The 21,892-nt window shown below is 25.2% G+C and overlaps 9 protein-coding genes across 9 annotated transcripts; 6 read left to right on the forward strand and 3 right to left on the reverse strand.

Annotated features, from left to right (window-relative positions):
• Positions 1–570: 570 nt before the first annotated feature.
• On the forward strand, positions 571–906 carry ENU1_182640 (RING finger protein, putative; the record flags this gene model as incomplete). Its single annotated transcript, XM_008861532.1, has 2 exons — positions 571–727; positions 779–906. 2 exons carry the CDS (start codon positions 571–573, stop codon positions 904–906), a joined length of 285 nt encoding a protein of 94 aa, XP_008859754.1.
• Positions 907–1,143: 237 nt separating this feature from the next.
• On the forward strand, positions 1,144–4,368 carry ENU1_182650 (HEAT repeat domain containing protein; the record flags this gene model as incomplete). The annotated part of the gene is made up of 1 exon (XM_008861533.1): positions 1,144–4,368. The coding sequence occupies one exon, from the start codon at positions 1,144–1,146 to the stop codon at positions 4,366–4,368; it is 3,225 nt and encodes a 1,074-aa protein (XP_008859755.1).
• A 108-nt stretch (positions 4,369–4,476) lies between these two features.
• ENU1_182660 (pseudouridine synthase, putative) lies at positions 4,477–5,577 on the forward strand (the record flags this gene model as incomplete). The annotated part of the gene is made up of 1 exon (XM_008861534.1): positions 4,477–5,577. One exon carries the CDS (start codon positions 4,477–4,479, stop codon positions 5,575–5,577), a length of 1,101 nt encoding a protein of 366 aa, XP_008859756.1.
• Positions 5,578–5,590: 13 nt separating this feature from the next.
• ENU1_182670 (hypothetical protein) lies at positions 5,591–6,253 on the reverse strand (the record flags this gene model as incomplete). Its single annotated transcript, XM_008861535.1, has 1 exon — positions 5,591–6,253. The coding sequence occupies one exon, from the start codon at positions 6,251–6,253 to the stop codon at positions 5,594–5,596; it is 660 nt and encodes a 219-aa protein (XP_008859757.1). The 3' UTR covers positions 5,591–5,593.
• Positions 6,254–6,389: 136 nt separating this feature from the next.
• On the forward strand, positions 6,390–12,176 carry ENU1_182680 (protein kinase, putative; the record flags this gene model as incomplete). The annotated part of the gene is made up of 3 exons (XM_008861536.1): positions 6,390–6,509; positions 6,561–6,987; positions 7,042–12,176. 3 exons carry the CDS (start codon positions 6,390–6,392, stop codon positions 12,174–12,176), a joined length of 5,682 nt encoding a protein of 1,893 aa, XP_008859758.1.
• A 713-nt stretch (positions 12,177–12,889) lies between these two features.
• On the reverse strand, positions 12,890–15,052 carry ENU1_182690 (hypothetical protein; the record flags this gene model as incomplete). The annotated part of the gene is made up of 3 exons (XM_008861537.1): positions 12,890–13,012; positions 13,061–14,831; positions 14,883–15,052. The coding sequence occupies 3 exons, from the start codon at positions 15,050–15,052 to the stop codon at positions 12,890–12,892; spliced, it is 2,064 nt and encodes a 687-aa protein (XP_008859759.1).
• Positions 15,053–15,527: 475 nt separating this feature from the next.
• Positions 15,528–16,442, forward strand: ENU1_182700 (hypothetical protein; the record flags this gene model as incomplete). The annotated part of the gene is made up of 2 exons (XM_008861538.1): positions 15,528–16,277; positions 16,335–16,442. 2 exons carry the CDS (start codon positions 15,528–15,530, stop codon positions 16,440–16,442), a joined length of 858 nt encoding a protein of 285 aa, XP_008859760.1.
• A 98-nt stretch (positions 16,443–16,540) lies between these two features.
• Positions 16,541–19,744, forward strand: ENU1_182710 (RhoGAP domain containing protein; the record flags this gene model as incomplete). The annotated part of the gene is made up of 1 exon (XM_008861539.1): positions 16,541–19,744. One exon carries the CDS (start codon positions 16,541–16,543, stop codon positions 19,742–19,744), a length of 3,204 nt encoding a protein of 1,067 aa, XP_008859761.1.
• Positions 19,745–20,050: 306 nt separating this feature from the next.
• On the reverse strand, positions 20,051–21,778 carry ENU1_182720 (Sec1 family protein; the record flags this gene model as incomplete). Its single annotated transcript, XM_008861540.1, has 3 exons — positions 20,051–21,164; positions 21,217–21,439; positions 21,487–21,778. The coding sequence occupies 3 exons, from the start codon at positions 21,776–21,778 to the stop codon at positions 20,051–20,053; spliced, it is 1,629 nt and encodes a 542-aa protein (XP_008859762.1).
• Between the last annotated feature and the right edge of the window lie 114 nt (positions 21,779–21,892).

Genomic DNA, 21,892 nt, shown 5'->3' on the forward strand with positions numbered 1-21,892 from the left:
ATTGCCTATTCTCAGTCGAATATCATAAAGAAAATATATGGTTTGAAAAATAATTTACTTTTTATAATCTTCTTTTTTCAATTTAAGTGTTATATGTATATTTTATTTTAAATTCACTCTCATAATACTCTATATTTAATACTGGTGTTATATTTATTATAATAACATTTACCCATCTTTTTCTTATCCATTTTTTATTTTTCTTCTTAGTTTTTTTTTATTAACAGTTCTTTTCCCATTCTTATTATACATTATATTACCACTTCACCCATTCTCCTATATCCCCTTGAATCCTTGTACTTTGTTTGCTTTTCTTTACGAGGGTCAAAATTCAAGAAAATATTTCAATAACAACAATAATAAAATTTGTTATATTCCTTACATAGAAAAAGATTTTTTTTCTTGAAAAAAAACAAAAACTAAACAGAAAAATGAAATTCACAAAACTAATAAATAAACTAAATCTTAAATGAGGATTGAGGTATATGAAATAGAGACTGAACAAAAAAAGAAAAAAATGAAAATGAAAATAAAAAAGATTAAAAATAATCATTAGTTCATCAACTAATTATGTCAGCACAACAACCACCTAAATTCGAAATAAAGAAATGGAACGCTGTTGCTTTATGGTCGTGGGACCTTCAAGTAGACACCTGTGCTATTTGCAGAAACAGTCTTATGGAATTATGTTTAGAATGTCAAGGAAATACAGGTTCAACAACCGAAGGTTTGTTTCATTAAATAGTGTATAAATAATTCATGATATTTATCTTTTAAGAATGTACTGTTTCATGGGGAACTTGTAATCATGCATTCCATACTCATTGTATTTCTTCATGGTTAAGACAACGTGCTGTCTGTCCCCTTGATCTCAAGCAATGGGAATATGCTCGTATTGGTAAGTAAATTTTAATCTTTCTTTTTTGTTTTATATCTCATAAAATTATAAATCACAGATTTATCATTATATTGTGTTTTTAATCTTCTTGTTTTAAAGTACAGAAAAAACAATGCAGAGAAAAATACTATCAGAGACAATTAAAATACCTAAAAAATACTTTTTCATGAAACGATTAAACCCTCAGGGTTGATGATGAGACAAGAAAACCCTTAGAATTGATTATTTCATAATAGTTTTAGGTGATGGCTGCTAATATTGTTCAAGCATTTCAAGCAACTTTAAGTCCTGATCAAAATATTAGAAATCAAGGAGAACAAGTTTTAGATTCATTAACTACACAACCACAATTATTACCACAAATAATTCAACTTGGAACAGCTAACTCAGGACAATCTGATGATATTCGTAAATCAGCATTATTATGTTTTGGAAGAACAATTAATAAAATAGACGATCTTAAGTCTGTAAACCAAGATGTTTTACTTCAAATTTGCAATTCATTAATTAATTGTATGAAAAATGAAACATCAGTACATCTTAAAGGTGCTGTTGCTGCTGCTGTCAGTAATTTTGCTCAATGCATGTCTGATTCAGAACTTGATTGGAATGGATATTTTCCTACCATTATTGAAATTTTAAGAGACCCAAGACCATTACAACAAATGATCGCACTTGATACACTTCAAGCCTCTGTTTCACTTAAGGGATCAGAGACTTTAATTGCTCTTCAGCAACAAGTTGTTCAGTTTTGTATTCAAGCCTTAACAAACGGTGATGCAACAATGAAACTTACTGTCGTTGATTTTCTTTCTAGTGCAATAGTTCTTTTAGAAACTACTGAACAACATGGTGCTTTTGCTAAACAACTTATTGTTCCATTACAAAATACATTGATTTGGCTAATTCAAAATAATAGATTTGATGATTTTGATAATGCATCAGCATCATTTTGTGAGCTTATAGAAAATTCTGAATATCTTTTTGTTGGTAATGAAATTAATATTGCTACTCAAATGTATCAACTTTGTTGTTCTGCACAACATAAAGAAACTCAACAAAGTGCATTAGAAATTGCTGTTTGCCTTATTTCACAAGTGCCACATCTCTTTAAAAAAAATCCATTACTTTCAAATATAGTATTGAAACTTCTTGAATGGTTGAAGTCTATAGATAATGATGGTGCTGAACTTCTTCTCAATGATGAGGATCCAATTGAGGTTGAAAATTGGTCATACGCTGAAGATGCCTACTTTAGAATAGTTGAAGCAGTTGGAGGAGCACCAATTAAAGATGTATTATTCAAAACAACCTTAGAGTATTTAAATATGGATCAATGGAATGCAAGATATGCTGCTCTTGTTGCTCTCTCATTATCAGTCATACCTGGAAAATATATTTTTAAAACTACGATGTCAGATTTAATGAAAATTGTACTTAAATTTGTTAATGATCCACATCCATTAGTATTGCATGCATTACTCGATTTACTTGAAGAATTAATTGAAGCATTCCCTAAGATGTGTAGAAGAAGACATTTTAATGAGATTATGCAAGTTGTTATTGTGTCATTTAACTCTACAGTTGTCATTGTCCAAGACAAAGCTTGTTTTGTAGTTAATTCTCTTCTTGAAGAAGATCAACAAACTGCAGAAAAACTTTTACCATTTGCACAACCATTAATGGAAGGTATTTTCAAAACATTAAATACCTCTAATTTAAAAGCTGTTTCATCTGCATTATCTATTATTGTATTTATTACTCGTGTACTTCAAAAACAAATGGAAAGTTATTATCCATTATTAAAGAATGTTGTTGATACATTATTACCAAAATGTAATACTAAAGATACTTTGGAGCATAAAGGAAAATTAATTGAAATTATGTGTATCTATAGTATTATTAATATAACATTCTTCCCTGACTCAAGACAAATTGTTCTCAAAACATTTGAAGAATTATGTAATTCTAATGATGTAGGTTCACCAATGTTACCATATATTTTAAGTGGATTATGTAGATTTTCAGAAGCAAATGATGCTGGATTTATTCAATATCTTGGTCCAATTGTTCAAATAATATTAAAAAGATTGTTATTAAAAGAAAATCCAGAGGCTGTTATTATAGATAATGAAATTTCAGTCACAAATCCTTATACTGAAGAAAAAGTATATTTACTTCAAACATTGTTTAGAATAACAACTTCTGTTAAAAAAGCATATGGACCATATGTACAAGATACATTAAATGTTTTATTACCATTAATTAGTGATCCAAATGCAAGTATTAAACAAGTCACAGCTCATCTTATTCCATCTATTTTTGAGGATGCTATATTTATGATTCAAGACAAGGGAATTACTGATCATACTAGTATCTTACAACAAGTAGCACCAATTTATTATGGTATTATTGATCATTTATGTATGTTATTAAAGAAAGAAAAATTCACTGATAATATTCAATCATATTTAACTTGCTTAAAGATGGTACTTGTTCTTGGTGGAGATAATACACTTGGAGAAGATAGAATTGGATTGGTATTTGAATCATTTGATGAAATTCTTAAGAAAATTCTTGATGGAGTTGGTATTGAAGATGATGATGAAACCATTCAAATTCAAAATGTTGATACAGATGTTCTTGATGATGAAGAATATGAAAAGATTCAAGATGCTGCTGAAGAAGAGGATGACTGGTTATCTTTAATTTTAGATATTACTTCATATATTTGTAAATCACATCAAAAGACATTCTTTACTCCATTCCAATACAAATTATTCCCAAGAGTTATGATTTATTTCAAACAAGTAGAAGATAGTGATAAAGTTTCATTTGCAGTTGCCATTATTGGATGTGTTATTGTTGATGGTAAAATTTATGATTTTGTCCCACAAATTGCTGATCAATTTATTGAATTTTCACATCATAAGAATATTGATATTGCTAATAACGCCATTTATTTCCTTGGTCAATTTGCTAAAGTTGATATTCCACAATTTGTTCCATTTATTCCAAAAGTTCTTCAATCTATTGGATCTATGTTAAGCAGACAAAGAACTCGTGCAGCTGTTGAATTAGCTGATCAAGTTTTAATTTGTGTTGGAAACATTATTGGACATTATTATACACAAATTCCAAATTGGCAAATGATTATGCAACAATGGCTCAATTTATTCCCAGCTAAATCAAGTTATGATGAAATAGTTAGTTTATTATCAGATCTTCATAACAGAGGATTATTATTAGAAATAATGAAACTTGGTAATGTAGCTGAAAATATATATAGAGTAGTATTATACTTTGCTCGTTCGTTAGAAAATGAAAATACATCAGATGAAACTAAAAAATATATTGCTCAATTAATTCAAGCATTATGTCCATTAGTACCACAAAATGTTATCTCTGAGATTTGGGGTAAATTGAGTATAGACCAAAGAGGAGATTTAGATTCATTGTTCCATAAATGAATAAACGTTTATTGAATGTTTTGGTTAATTTTTTATCTTTAAAAAAGAATGAATACTAACCCTAATAATTCATTATAAAGTCAATTTTAGTTCTTTTATTGAATTGGAATGACTTGCAATAATCAACAAGTAAACTTGGAACATGACACTAATTTAACACAACCTATTCAATTAAAAAAGAAAAAGGAATTTAGTTTCAATAATTATAAAACAAGACATATTGCCATTCATTTGACTTATATTGGAATTGATTATAATGGTATTCAATGTACATTATTAAATGATGTCACAGATGCAACATTTGATTCAGTGGTTAATGATGGAACTATAGAATATCAATTATTTAAAGCACTCTTTAAGACACGACTTATTCAAAATACAAAAGATTGTAAATATAACAGATGTGGAAGAACAGATAAAGGTGTTTCAGCATTTGGACAAGTAGTTGATTTATGGGTAAGAAGTAACTTAAAAGATGAAACAATTTTATATACTAAAAGAGAAGGTGAATTGGATTATTGTCGTATGTTAAATGGATTATTACCAACTGATATTCGATGTCTTGGATGGTGTGGAGTTCCTGATGACTTTAACTCAAGGTTTAGTTGCCAGTCAAGGACATATCATTATTACTTTGATCCATCCTCTTATGATGTTCCTAAAATGAAAGAAGCAGCTCAGTTGTTTTTGGGAGAACATGATTTTACAAATTTTTGTAAGAAAGATCCTGCTGTTTCTCATTGTGTAAGAAGAGTTAATTCATTTGAAGTTGAAGAAACAGATGGACTAAGTAGATTTGTTGTATGTGGGACTGCTTTTGTATGGCATCAAGTTAGATATATGGTAGGAGCTTTATTTGCTATAGGACAAGGTGCTAATCCAGAAAGCATTAAACAGTTATTAGATGTTGAACATTATACTAAACCAAATTATTTTAAATATGCACCAGCATATCCATTAGTATTGTATGAATGTAAATATGATGGAGTTGAATTTTTATGTGATAATTCTAATGTTAAATTGCTTGGAGATATTGTAGAGGCATGGAAAGAAATTGAGATTAAAGGAATGATGAGAAAGAGTTTAATGAAATTAGCCATGGAACAAAAGATGAGTGATGGAAAACTAACAGTAGGAGAGAAGATGAAATTAGTAGAAAAGAAGAAAATAGAACTAAAACCAAAGAAATTAGATAGTAATAATAAATAAATTATTATTTTTATTATTAGTGTAGTTGTGATAAAGAATGTAAACAACGTAATAATAAAGGTTGAGAAAGGTCAATAATAAAATCATCTCCTCCTTGAGAATTAAATGTTGCAAAAAAGATTTGAGTTATTTTTTCAAACAAAATTGGATGGTCATCAATTAAGTCATTATTTTCAAAATAACGAAGATACTCAATAGAAACATCAGGAAGTAAATGTGAAAGTGAAATTGAAAAATCTTCTAAATATTTCCAACATGAATTTGCTTCATGACAACAAAGTAACTCCATTGATTTTTTTACTGAACAAAAAGGAGCCATTTTTTCTAAAGTAGGAGATGATTTACAATAACACCATTCAATAAATATTTGTGCTGAAGTTTCTGATACGTCAAGTTTTAATGAAGGACAATGAGGTATAATAATTGATGAATGAATATGAGTAAATCCATTTTGGTAATTAAAAATTGCATCAGTTTCAATATCTCTTCTTGTTTTAAATATTTTAAATAATGTAGGGTCACAAGCAGTTAATTTAGGAGTAGTTGGTGGTATAACTTTAAGATAATGAAAAGGGGTATTTCCATTTTCATCAATATCTAAATAGTTAGCACCATTTTCAATTATATTAATAATTTCATGAAAATCATTTTTTATACATGACTCAATGAGGGACATAATAAATAAAAAAAAAGAACTTAATATCCTCTTAGTTTTGCTTTTTTTATCTTTTTTATGAAGTAGTTTTTTAGTTCAAAAAAAACGAAAAAAATATAAAAGCATCTATTACTTTTCTCCTTTGTAATCAACTGCTATGAGTGACCTTGATTCATTTTCACAGAATTCTTATAAATCAAAGACTTCTTCATATTCAAAGAAACCAAATCAAATTTCATTTAAACAATTAGCTGAAAAAAGTTTATTAGATATTAAAGTTTGTTTATAAAGAAGTTAAATTTATAATTTATTAAAATTACTTTTGTAGCACAAATTTTATGAATCAAATTCTATTATTCAACCAAAAGAAGAAAGTAATTTAAAATTATTTAAAAGAGTAAGTAGTATGAATAGTACTAATTATGATTGGAAAAGACTAAGGTGTTTTCATTTTAGTTTAAAAGAAATGAGAATTAATGATTTAAATATGAAAGGAATACCAATTGGAATGTATAATATTATGAAGTATCTTTATAATTCTCTTAGTAATAATCTTGATTGGTTTGAACAAAAAGAAATAATGGAATTTTCTGAAATAAGACAAATGAAAAAAGTTGATTCTTTATTATCTTTAACTACATTTGAATTATTAAAAAATTATTCATTAAAGAAATTACTTCAATTAGGTATTACTCAAAAAGATGCTGAACGTATTCTTTTGTTATGTAAACAGAATGACCATAGAGATTATTTTAGTTTGTTATTATATATATTAAATCTTTAGTATTATTTAATTCATTATAATTTAGAACATTTAAATAAAAATTCATTATTTGAGAATGAAGACATTAAATTATATTTCAATTTAATTAATAAATTTAATTCATCTCAAATTCCTTTATTAAATAGTATTTGTACAATACAAAATGCATTTGTATTATTAAAACTATTCTTTTTATTTCTTCCTACTCCAATTATTCCATTTTGTTTTTTAGATTTTATTAAACAACAAGAAAACTCTAAATTAAATAATCAAATTGTTATCAACAAATTAAAAGAATTGGTAGGAAAAGTAGAATTCAATGTTATCAAAGAGTTATTCAAATTTATAAATGAAATTAGTGAAATGACACAATTATCTTCTGATGAATATAAAGAATTTGTAAAATGTTATTTTAATGCAATGTTACAACAAGGTGGATTTAAAAAACGATTTGTTAAATATTTTAATGGTATTACTGAAAATGAACAATTTATTGGAACAGAATATATTCATCAAATTGAAGGAGAAATAATTGTATTAAGAATAGATGAGTCATATTGTCCTTTATACATATTAAATGGAAAAGAAGTTCTTGATATGAAAAATACATCAACATACGTTAAAGGGAAATTGTTTATTACTAATTACAGAGTATTATTTATTCCATCACAATTTATTCAAGAAGATTTTATGAGATTCCTTGGAGAATGTTGGATTGGAGAAATTGATTCTATTTCTACTTTTGATAAAGATGAAGGATTTTATGTTAAATTTCAATGTAAAAATATAAGAGTGTTATCATATTATTGTATTAGTACTAAATTTAATTTTAATGAAATTATTGGTCATCTTCAAAGTTTACAAAATTATCCAAATGAAATTATTTCATTACCTCATAATGTTATGATAAATAAAAATATTGATATAATATGTTCACAGGAGGCAACAAGAATGAAAATTATTTCAAATGAAAAAGGGAAATATTATTCTCCAAATTTACCATTATATTCTCATTGTGTTATTGATACTATTGAAATTAATAAACCTGTTGTTATTGTTTATCAACATTTAAATAAAAGTAAATTGTTACGATTAGCTAAAATTATTAATGAAGATTTATATGAAGAAGTTTATGACATAGGAAGTAAAGCAGAAAAAGCATTAAAAATATATTGTAAAAGTATAGATAATATGGATAATATTGATAATATATTTCAAGACTTAAAAAATTTTGTTTGTGAAGAATCAATAAATTCAGAAAATATAAAGAGTTATAATTCTTTATTGAAGTCTATTAACGAAATAGTTAATAATCTTTTATTTAAAGTTATAATGATTTTTGATAATCTCCATAATTCCTGCGAAGATATTTTATTAATTAATGATAAAACTGGTGAAGAAGATGTTTCTATATTCTCATTCTTAACTCAAATAATTGCAGATCCTTATTACAGAACTTTGAAAGGATTTCTTATTTTATTTCAAAAAGAATTTATTGGATTTGATGCTTTCATTTCTAGTCAAACATTGTTACTTTTAGTATTATTTTTTTTAGCAATAGAAGAATTAATTAATCAAAACTTATCTCAATTTCAATTTGATTCCAGACTAACTTACTTCTGGATAACTCATATTGGGAGTAGACGATTTAATAATAATAATGAAAATGGAAAATGTGACCAATTAAGTGCTATTATTAATTATATATATTCTGATTCTTCTAGATTTATTAATCCTTTTTATAAACCAATACAAACTGAATTAATATTTAAACCATATAAATGTTATTATTCATTTGATAAGTGGTTAGGATATTCAAAAGATAATATTAGTCTTTTTAATAAACTTAACAAAGACAAAGAGGTATTACAATTTTCAAAAAGGAATATTTCTCAATTTCCACCTTATCAGTCACTAACATTATTATTAAAAGATGTTTTATCTATTGACCTTTCATCAAATAGGATGAGTGAGTTTCCACCATCTTTGTGTTTAATGACAAAACTCAATAAAATTTCATTGCAAAGAAATGAAATTTATTATATCACTGATGAAATATCAAAATTAACTAATTTAAATGAACTTTCTTTATCTCATAATAATATTACAATACTTCCATCATTAATTTCTCTTCCATTGAAATTACTTGATATTTCTTTTAACAACTTAGACAAACACCAGGCATTAGAATTGAGTCCAACGATTGAAACATTTATTGCTCAAGGTGTAAAGTATTATCCAACACCAATTTGTGAATTAACAAACTTAAACATATTAGATTTGTCTCACACAAAATTTGAATTAGAGCCATTATTCAATAACCCACCAAACCATTTAAAAGAATTAATTTTACAACATTGTGAACTTAGAAAAATACCAGAACATATAACAAAATTATCAGTCACTAAACTTGATGTAAGTCATAATTATATAATGAAAATAAACCATTCATTCTTTTCTTGGAATAGTCTTATTGAGTTGAATCTTCGAGATAATCAAATATATACAAAGAGCGTTTTATTTAATAATATGGATAACCTTATAGATTGCCATATTGATGCTCAAATTACACAAAGTTCTTTATCTTGTGATACTGATAACATTGATATTCAAGCTATTCAACAAGTTATTATAAGTGGAGATGAACTTCGCAATGATGTTTTCCAATATCTTCTCAAGAAGATGAAAAAATATGGAAGTATTAGAGAAATAAAAGAGTTGGGGTTTGATTTTATTATAAAGTCAAGTAAAAAGAAAGAAAAAAAAGGATCTTCAGAAGTGCTAGCTACTATTCATTTTAAAGTTAAAACACCAGAAGAAATTGAAGACACTCTATGGGAATATTCAAAATGTATTTTCGTTGTTTGTAAATCAACAAATGAGAATAGTATTAGTGAAAGAGTTATGGAGATGTTAAAGTTACTTCCTTATTCATTAAAGATACATTTTGTTAGTGGACTAGAGCGATGTGAGAGGTATATAGAAATGTATAAAGAATTAAGTATTACAGTTCATAAAAATATTGGAGATAAAAATAAATGGAGTGGTTTATCAAAGAAAATCTTTGAACAAATTAATGGTAAAGTTAATAAAGATGTAAAACCTTATGTTCAAGTAATGGTTGAGTTAAATGTTTTAGAATTTGATCAATTTTGTCTTAATAAACAAAAATTTTCAGAGATTGTTCATTGTCTAAATTTATCAGATAAAGAGAAAGAAATATATGAGGTATTAATTAAATGGGGATATTTTATTCAAATGCCATCTGTATCTCCTTTTATTGAACAAACAATTAATTTAAATAAAGGAGATATGGTTTTGATTGACTTCTCATTCTTTAAACGATTTTTGAATATTGCAGATTCAACACTGACAGTAAATGGTTTCTTCACAGTTAAGATTTTTGAACGATTAAACATTCAACAAGAAAATCTATATCTTTTATTAATTCTTTTACAACAATTTGGTATTTGTTATATTCTAACTAAACAATTTGCTGCAATTGTAAACGAAGAAAAACGATTTAATGAACTTTATTCTGAATTAATTAATAATAAAAGTGAAACACCTTCGATAGAAGGGACAATAAGTTCATGTTCTTGTAGTTGTTCAGTTAGTTCTGAATATACATTTAGAAGAGAACCAAAGACTAAAGGAGAAATGTTAAATCTTGAAAATGTATTAATATATCCATCTTGTTCATTTAAAACATGTGAAATATCTCCAAAAAAAAGTGAAAAAGAAAAGAAGGTAAAAACAGTTGATGCTAATTATTTAAAAGAAAATAGTATTAATAAACAATGGCCGAGTCATCATTATAAAAATGAAATTGAAGTTGGTAGAGTCTTAACTTTAACGTCTTTGAACTTTAAAATTTTAAGTTGTATATTAGCAATGGTAGCATTAAAATATCATGTCATTATACAATGGAAGAGTGGAATTCTTGTTTATTTAGAAGAATCAAATGAAAAAAATTATTTAATGATTTATGGAAATTTAAATCAAAAAACTATTATTATTAGACAACGTTATCTTATTACTTCTAGTGATTCTTGTTTCATTGCAATTAATGAATTAAAAGAAATAACAGAATTTATTCAAAATATACTTTCAATACATTCTATAAAAATTGAAAGTATAGATATTTATTGTCCATCTTGTTTAGAAAAAGGAGTTTTTCATATTGTTAGTCAAGAGTCTTTAAAGAAAGGAATAAATCAATTACAAGCATTTATTAACGATAAACAATGTTCAATTAATTTAGTCTTATCTTCATTTGACTTAATGATAAAGAAATTTAATAATCAATATTTAATGGATATTAATAATTTTAAATTTAAACAAAGAATATCAAATGGATCAAATTCTATTATCAATTTATTTGAAACATTAAAAAATATTAATGGAATTAAAAAAGGGACTTTAGTTATAATAAAACAGTCAAACTTTGATTTAACAAATATAAATTTACATAACGATAAAAGTGCAGCTGAAATATTTGGTAATTATGTTCAAGAATATCTTAGAGAAATTTCATTTATTGGATTTAGTTCAAGTAAGTATATAGCTAAAATTTATGGGTTTAGTATTCAGCCATTGTCAATTATAATGGAATATTTTAATGGTGGAAATTTATTTAATCTTCTTCATGATGAAAACATAGAATCAAAATATTCCTTAACTCCAAAAATACTTATTCAATTTGCAACTCAGATTGCTGAAGGTCTAAATACATTACATCATGCTTCTGATCCAATTTTACATAGAGACGTTAAGTCTCCAAATGTTGTTATTCGAATAAATAATGATGGATTAGGAACATGTGCAATCACTGATTTTGGTTGTTCAATTCCTTATTCATTAAATAATACTAATAAAGTAGAATGTCCTTATTGGCTTGCTCCAGAGTGTATTATAAACAAAAAGGCATGTCTAAAAAGTGATGTGTATTCATTTGGAATGGTTTTGTGGGAAATGTCTACTAAAAAAATTCCATTTGAAGAGTTTAGATTCTTTACTGAAATTGAAGACAAAGTAATCAGTGGATATAGACTACCATTAGATCAGAAAGAAACATACTTCAACCAATTAATTGAAATGTGTTGGAAATCAAATCCAGATGAAAGACCATCTTTTGATGAAGTTCTAAAACTCTTAAAAAGTATTAATGTTGGTAAATAAATTAAAAACTTCTTATTTTCTTTTTTGGTTTTCTTTATATTCATAAAAGAATATATGAAGTTCAAATTAATATAAATATCAATTAACTGGATTAACATGTATAATAATTAATATTTTATCTTTAATAAAACTTAAAATTGACAAAATAATAGAATGAAAGAAACAATGATATATAAATAAATATAATAAAATTATAGTATTGTTATGAATTTAAATCAACAAGTTATAAAAAAATAAATCATTTGTTAATACAAATAGAAATAATAAGTTTATTTTAATACTTCTATATTCATATGGAATTTAATTAATAAGAAGAATAGTCTAATCAAATATTTTAATCATATTATTTCTTTTTTTTACTTCTTAAGAGGATAGGATAATTCTTTAATTTTATAAAAACTCTCAAAAAGAGGTTTTTAAGTTTAAAATTACCAATGAGAATATGCTTGTACATGAATTAAGAATAATCACAACTTATTAATATTTTTTCTGACTTCAAAGGAATTTATATTTCACAAATAATCATATCTTTTAATCTTTTATTTTAAAGAAATTGAAATAGTAGTTGACCTTTTTGTCTTGTCTTAATTATAAAGCCTTAGATTCTATATATTCATTAAATAAACTATATTAAAGGAATTAAAGAAAGTTAAAAGAAAAAAATTACTGAAAATCTTTTAAAATTTTTTATTAATTCTTGTTGTTTATATTCTTCACAACTCAAAAACCCAATTAACTTCTCCATATAATTCTTTTGCATCAACGACAGTATTTACATCATCAACTCCTTTGACTATCTCTTCAATTTCTTTGATCAAATCATCTTCTTGTTTTTTCTATTAAAATAAGTAATAATTTTTCTTAAAAAAATATATGAAACAAACCATTTCTTGATATTCCTTCATCAAACCTTCGAATGATTGTTCTGTTTTTGTTTCATTTTTACTCTCATTTCTATTATGCAAACAAGCTTTCTTTAGAGTATTAAAGTCAACATTAGTTGTTATAATTTTTTCATTATGATGGTCGTTATTACCAATAGACTTATTGTTACTTATTAACTTAGATGACGTTGCCTTATGTTTGTTTTTATCTTTTGATGTAATTTCATCATTTAATTTATTAATATTTGGTATTTTATTAGAAATGTCAGAAGCCTTTAATATATCAACAACCTCACTTTGTTTAACAATAAATTGACTAATATCTTCATACTCTTTTGTTGCTTTATTAATCTTTAAGTTGAGTTCAGTAACATCATAATAACGTTCTATACCTTTCATTCTTTCATCTAAATATGTTGCAAGTTCTTCAATATTATATTTGATTGAAATTGTTTTAAGTAACATAAGAATGATATAGTGGACATAATTACGATGTTTAGCGTCTAGTTTTTGTATTCTTTTTGACATATATCCAATTAATGGAATAGTTTCAACCAATTCATTTAATTCACCTCCAAGAATAATATCTCTCCACAAATTATAAATTTGAACCAGTTCATCTGTTTTAGTAGATGATTGTAATAAACTTTCAGCTAAGTCATATTTAATTTGAGTAGAGAATACAATATCATTATTTTGTTGTGTAATTACTTCATCACTTCCAAATAAAAATTCACGAATAACTTTAACTGAGTTTGAACGAATTTCATGATTTGAAAAAACCAAATTACTTAAAAACTTAATAAAAGGTATTCTATCAATGCGTTGAATAACATCCCTTTTAATTAATGGAACAATTTTAATCAGTAATACTGTATTTAAAAATCTTTTAGATTCTGATGAATTGTCACTTTCACTAAATACAAATGAACAAAAATCACTTTTTATTAAATCATCATTAACTAATTCTAATGTTTTTTGAATTAAATCAAACACTTCATTAATAAATTCTTTTGCTTCTGAATTTTCTAAATCATCATATGAAGTAATAGAGAAAGTAAATAATGAATGAATTTTCCTTAATAAATCAGCTGAAATATCATTTCTTCCATCAACTAATTTTTGTACTAATTTTAATTGTGATAATTTAACAGAGATAGATTCTGTCTTTGGAATATGGTCTAATATAGATTGAATCATTACATCTTTCATTGTTACTTTAATTAGTCCAGAAATTTCAACAATTAATTCTTGTGATAATTTATTCTCCCATTTTTGAGATGAGTCTAAATAGTCTTTAATCCCATCCATAAATTTAGTCATTGTTATCTTATCTGTAATTGAACTAACAATATCAAGTACAATGTCTTTTGCTGCTTCGTTCGTTTCATTCTTATTTAAACAATCAAAAATTACTCGTAATACTGTTTTTGACCCTAAAATTTGATCAATTTCTGATACCATTTGGAATATTAATACACAATCTTTTAATGCCCCTAATGCTTGTTCAGAATCTTTTGTATCATTAACTGCACTTTTTGTTAAATCTAATGGAAGGTTTTTAATTTCATCAAAATTTGCACGAATTGATGTTTCATTACAAGCCTTTACATAATACCCTAATAACTGCATCCCTGCTTGTTTAATTTTTGGATTAGCTGATCCAAGACATTGTCTAATAACTCGAACAATTCTTTCATCCATTAATGCTAAATGTTCACGACAATTATTTGATAATTCTCCCATTGTTCTTGTTGCTTTAACAACGTTACTAAAAGTGATGAGTTAAAACACAAACATTATATGACATAATAACACAAACACTTCATTTGTAAAATTTTTAGTGATATATTCTTCAAGAATTCTAAAAACTTTAGGTAATTTAACAGGAGTAAGTTCAACACTATGATGAAGTTTATTGAAAGCAGCAACATTAAACTCTTTTTCCTCAAGTAAAGCATATAAATTCTTCTTATATTTTGATCTTAACATCTCTAAATTGATTTAACTATTTTCTATATAAGTTTTTTATTTTTCTTTTTTTTTTCTTTATGTTTTTCATAGAAAAAATATTTGACAATAAAATACTTTATTTGAGTATTTCGTTATGAAACAAATTATTGTTTCTAATCACTCTATTAATCTTTTGAATAAAAAAGTTTATGTCTGTAATTAAAGAAATTAAGTTTTATCAATCAAATACTTTAATTAATAAATACATTATAATAAGATTAGTTCATTTTATACTATAATAAAAATGTTTCCTTATTGATGTTTCTTTTCATATAATAACTACTTTCTTTTACTTAAAAAATAATTCTTTCTGCATTGATAAATTGTGATTATTCTTAAAATTTTTTGGTATAAATAACTTAATTTTATAAATCATAATTTTTTTTTGACTAACTAAAAGTCTAATTAATGAGAAAAAGAACTAAAACTTAATATTGTTGCCTCTTATTTCTTTATGTCTGTCAAATGGCAATGGCTTGATGATTATCAATGGGTTGACTATGATAAAAAAACAAGTTCATTATTAGAAAAGTCATATCTTGAAGGAAAAAAATCCGAAAGTTGTGATAAAGAACGATTTGTTGAGTTTTGTGATATCCACACGATCCATGATAATTTTTCTTCATTACCAAAAGACTACAAATCACTTGTTGGTATTCAAAGAAGAAAAGATAATCCAAATAGAAGAAGACTGGTTCAAAGATTAATACCAGCAACATATGATGGATATATTGTATATATTATAAAAGAGTCATTAGAAGATGGTGTTGATTATGATGGATTAATTGATATTATAAAATTAAGAAAAGGAAAAATAACAAATAAAATAAATAATTCAACTCTTGTTGTTTGTGATGAAACAACATGGAATAATGATGTTAGAAAGTTGATACAACAAGTTCTTGATGATAAAATCCCAATTGTTACAAGTACTTTTGTAAATAAAAGTCTTGATTCATATAAATTAACTACAAAAGATCTTCAAATTAAAAATAATGAATTTGCACAACGACTAAATGAGAAGAAAGAGATTTCTATTAAAAGAATGAGAACGTTTGATGACTTATTCCAAGCAAAAAGAAAAATTGATTTGAATATGACTTTTTCAATCCCTTTTGAAATTAAAGAAATTGATGATACAAAGATTATTCTTATGAATGAAGGTAAAGACTTTGATTTACCTGTAAAACCCAATAGAATTTCTGTTTGTTTTATATTTAATATAATTTCATTTAAAAAAAGTTCTAATTTTATTTCATAGAATGTGGTTGATTTATTAAAAGGTTTGTCTAAACAACTTGAATTACAATTTAATGATGGAAAGTTTGAAGGGAATGATGGAGAAAAAATCAAAATTGAAATACAATAATTTTTTTTTAAAGTTTTTATTTTTTTAAACGAATAAATTAAAATTATTTTTAACTTCGTCTTTTTCTCTTTTTAATAGAAAAATTCAAATAACAAAAAATGATTTTTACATTCTTTTTACAATTTATTATATCAAACAATCCATTAATGTCAAAAACGCCTCAAAAAGAAATTAGTTCTGGTGAATCTAATGGACAAAATAAAAGTGATGATCAAATCATTAATCAATCTCTCATATCGGAGAAATGTATTAGTTCAACTAATTCTGAAAATAATACATTTTCAGAACCGACTCAGTACAATCAAAAAAATGAACTAATCAAAGAAACAGTAACAGAAGAAAAAAATAAGGAAAACGTATTGAATGAAAATGAAAAAGTGGAATTTCTTCATAAAGTAATTCCTTATACTAAGAGATTAAAAGACAAACCTAAAAGTCATTTAGTTGAAGAAGAAAATGTTGGTCAATCCATTCATCAAACTAAAAGAGCTACATTCTCTTCTGTAAGACTAAAAGAAGATAAAAGCCTTAATTCAATAACTCCAAAAGATGTTTTAGAAAGTATAAATTCAGAAGAACAAGCAACTCCTAAACCCACCACATTAACTATTACTCCACATGAATCAAGAGATTCTAGAATTAAAAGTACAACAACGGCATGGAGTAATACAAATAGAAATCAACTAAGAAAATCAATGAGTTTATGTACTACTCAAATCACAAGTAATACATTAGAGGCTATGAGATCAAATGTAAAGATGTTTGATGAGATGGTTATTGAAGTGGAAAATACATACCAAAAAATAAGTAAAGCAAGAGATAGGATATTTGAAATTGTTAAATATCAACAACAAACAATAAAATGTAATGATTTTATTAAGAACTATTCTGAGATTTTAACTTCAATTCAAGAAAGCACTAGTCATATGTTAACTAATGAAACAGGAGATTTAGAGTCATTAAAAGAATTCACAGGTTATATGTCTGAATTATATCTTGTTGGTTTTCAACAATTTAAAAATCAAACCCAACAATTAAACCGTCTGATGAAAGAGGGAAAAAAATTACTTGAAGATAGTAAAACATGTATAAAATCAAAAAATGAATTTGATAAAGTATATAAAGAATATCAAAAAATTAATGGAAAATTAAAAGATGAAAAAGATGATAAAAAACAAAAAATCATTCAACAAACAAGAGATGATATTATCTCAAAAGGCATTGGAGAAGGAAGAAAAGCTTTAGAAGTGTTTGATAGAAATTTACAGAAGTATTATGAAATATTACAAAATAGTGGAAGACATATTTATGAAACTATTCAAAATGGAATGAATGAAGTTCATTCAACAATGGAAAATTATGAAGATAAAATAGATTCATGGAAAGCACTTGATTTTCATAATGAAGAATTTGAAGAAGGTGAAATTAAACCATGGATGAAATCCCCTGAAATTAAAAGAATAATAACAAATGAATTTATGTATGTTAATACACTCACCTTACTTATTGATAGATATTATATTGACATATGTAATAGTCCAATAATAGTACAATGTGGTATATCATTACAAGACATGGATATTATTTTCACAGATATTATTCCATTAATTCATTGCCATAAAAATATATTAATGAAATTAAAAGAATCTAATCCAAAAGAATTTTTGTATTGTTACTCTGCTTATTTTGGTCAATTATATCAACAATATCATAACTATCTAAAACATTATCAGAATAGTTTTATTGTATTAAATAAGTTTATGTCTACTAAACGATTTAAAGAATGTGTTGACAACATTGATTTGATTGAAGGATTTGAAATGAAAGAATTAATCACAGCCCCATTTAATTATATCACAGACTTCTTAGAGAATTTAGACAGAGTAACAACCGGTGATAAAGAAGTTATTAATATTTTAAAGTATGTCTTTGAAAAGTTAGTTAAAGAGAAAGAAATAGTAAAAAAACAAATTATTGCAACGAGTCATCTTATTAAATTGAACAATTTTAAAGGAGATATTAACCAAGAAAGAGAATATTTTGGTAAAGTAGTTATTTCTTCAGGCAAACTAAATGGAACAATGTTTTTCTTTAGTGATTATCTTATCTTTGCTAAGTCAGAGAAAGAAGGATATAATGTCATTGAAATGTTTGAGACATCTAATTTAGAAAATATAAGAGTTATTGATAGAAAAACAATAGAAATTGGAGGTGGGGTAGAAAATACAACAGAAAATAGTAAAAATATACAATTTATTATGAAAGAAGAAACAGTAAAAGATTTTATGGATTGTTTAAATAAAGTCCAACATAAATTAACTTCATATGACATATTTGGTAAAGAAATTACAACAGCTACAATTGCTAGAAATGAACAACAATGGTTATTCCCTAAAATTTTACATAAAATATTTGACCAATGTGAAAAAGTTGCCCCAGAACAAGAAGGAGTATTAAGAGTTTCAGCAAATGTTACTCAAATGGAAAAAGATATAAAAAAAATTAATCGAAAAGAAGAGATTGATGTATCTAAATTAAATGTTCATGAAATGATTAATATACTCAAGAGATATTGTAACTCAATTCCTAATAAATTACCAAGTGAACTACAAACAATAGTTCTTGATGAAAGTGCTTGTGAAAAAATTGAAAAAAAATTACGAGAGATGAATAATGATGGATATTTGGCATTAATAGAACGATTATTTAGATTACTTCATCTTATTGAAATGAAAAAAGAAATTAATTTAATGGGATCAGATAACTTAGCTAAAGTCATTTCACCAAATATATATATTGATGAAGGAATTGTATTTGACATTGAAAAATTAACAAGAACTGTAAGGTTTATGATTGAAAATTATGAAGAAATATTTAAAAAAATTAGAAACGAAATGATAGAACATATAAATAAAGGAAATGAGTTATCCAAACAAATAGAAGCCATAGAAAACCAAATGAATATGACAAAATATAATGAAGAATTATCAAGTTCATATTTAAAAGATAAAAAAGGAATTTCAACAAAAGGAATTACTCTTAAAGATGTTTTAATGCAAAGTGAAGTTGAGTTGTATGAAAATAAAAAGAATATAAAAAGATGGTTGGTCATTTGTAAAACAGAATTAATATTCAAGAAGAATATGGAAGATTTTGAATCACTTATCCAATTACCATTAATTGGATTAACAATAAATATAAATGAAAAAACACAATTAAAAAATGGATCACGTTCTGTTACATTAGTTAATTTTGAAGATCAACCATATTTTGAGTTGTTAAAAAAACTAATTCCCAGTTGAATTGTTTCAATACTTCATATTAAAACATTATTCTTCTTTAATTATTTTATGTTATATAAACCAAATAAAATATAAACATCATTAAAATAATTTTTAATCTTAATAATTTCAATGAACGCTGCTGAGTTACAAGAACAAATTAGAAAGGAAGAACATTTTGAGAAAGAGATGAGAAAAAATATAAGTAAACTAGCAGACTTACAAGGAGATATTGATTTATTTTTGATAGAAACAACTAAATATAAAAACAAATTATTAGAAGAAGAAAAAGTTGAAGCAGATAAAGATAAATAAAAAAAAATTAAGTTATTTTTGTTTAGGTCTTAACATATTTAAGAATTTAGTACTATTCAAAACATCAGTACCTCCAATTAATATCTTTGGTGGAATTAATCCTTGATCTGAATAATTTTTTTTGATTTCTTGAATTGCAACGTTTTCTTCAAATGTAATACCACCAACAATAAAGATAATCAAATTTTGATTAATTTTATGAATATCTCCAAATCCAGGAAAACATTTTTTAAGATCTTCTTTATTATATAAAATATTTCTAGCAATACTTTCTAATAATGGTTTATGTTGAGTATATACATTTTCTACTCCTCCACTTCCTTTGGCTATTTTTTTAACAAATTTTTTTAATCCAGTTTCATCAGGGAATACTTTTAAAGGTGGGTTCTGTCCATAAGTTATAATTGATTTAATCAATTGTGAATCTTCTAATTTAAATTTTTGTAATTGTAACATTGACCTAACATCTTCAGCTTTTTGAGGGAATCGATAAGCAAATAAAACAGCCTCTTTTAGTCTATCATTATATGGAATTGTGTTATCATTAATGATATTACTTAATTCTGCTAATGAAGAACTTAATGCATTATTAACTACTAATGCTTGTTCAAATTCACTCAACTGTAAACCTTTTTTTTGTCTATTAACAGCTAATGCTGCACTAAGAATTGATGTATGTTTAGTAAGACTTTCTTTTTCTTTAGCTAACTCAGGAATAGCATCAATTGCTTTTTGCATTTCATCCATAGTATCAAGTTTTAATTTTTCTTCTTTATTTGAATTGAACTGATTTAATCGAGTTTGAATTTCATCTGTCACTTCAACAAACATTCTTTGATGCATTTGTCTATAGAAAGGATCATTTGGAAAAGCAAACTCAACTTTTCCTGTTGGAAGTTCTACTAAGTTACTATTTATTCCTAAAAATTCATGAATCATTGCTTGGTATGTCCATTGTATCAGTAATGGAGTTGCACAATCAAAAGACCGATGAAGAATTAATAATGTTGTTGGTGTTGGTTGTATTGGAATTAACCCATCTTGAACAGTCAAAGAAGACTGAATACGTTGACTAATTTTATAGGCAATATTCTGAGGTAATGTAGACCCATTGGTTTGGTATCGACTAAACAAATAAATATTTATTCTTTTATGTTTTTTTGAGAAAAAAAACAAACATCACTGGATTTTCTTTTTGAGAAATAAGAATTGACATTAATGCTTCAACAGATCGTTCTACTGTAATTTCATCAGACTCATTCCCTTTAAAACATAATGAAAAAAGATTTGAAGTTATTGAACAACAATCCATATAAAGCTCTTGAACACTTTGAACAATTTCGTGAACATCTGCTTCAGCTAATGTTTCGATAATACTTTCATTAATTGGGGATGTAAAAACTAGATAATTAGATATTTGTTAATAAATAAAAGAATAATAAACAAACATATATAATATTGTTTGTATTTTGGTACTTTTAATTCTTCAACTAAACGATCAATAATAAATTTAGAAGGATGCAATACACAAATAGCAGTTGCATAATACAGAGGTTCTCTTGTTTTATCTGCAATATTTGTAATGATATAAATTTCTTTTTGGGTAACATCCATCATAGAATATAAATGACTAACAATAGAAGTTGTGATACTATCTAGTACAAGTGCTTTTAGTCCAGTGTAGTATGTTAATGCATGATTAAGATATTCTTGTTGAGTTTTCAAAATATCATAGTCCATATTTCTTCGTTTAAACTTTTTTTTAAGTTCTTTTAATATTTTTTTTTGTTTTCTTTTTATCTACTTTTTATTTTTTATAGAAAATCATCAAAAATAATAAAAGAACAAAAATAG

This window comes from Entamoeba nuttalli (genome assembly GCF_000257125.1).
Source record: "Entamoeba nuttalli P19 unplaced genomic scaffold asmbl_8287, whole genome shotgun sequence".
Lineage (NCBI taxonomy): Eukaryota > Evosea > Mastigamoebida > Endamoebidae > Entamoeba > Entamoeba nuttalli.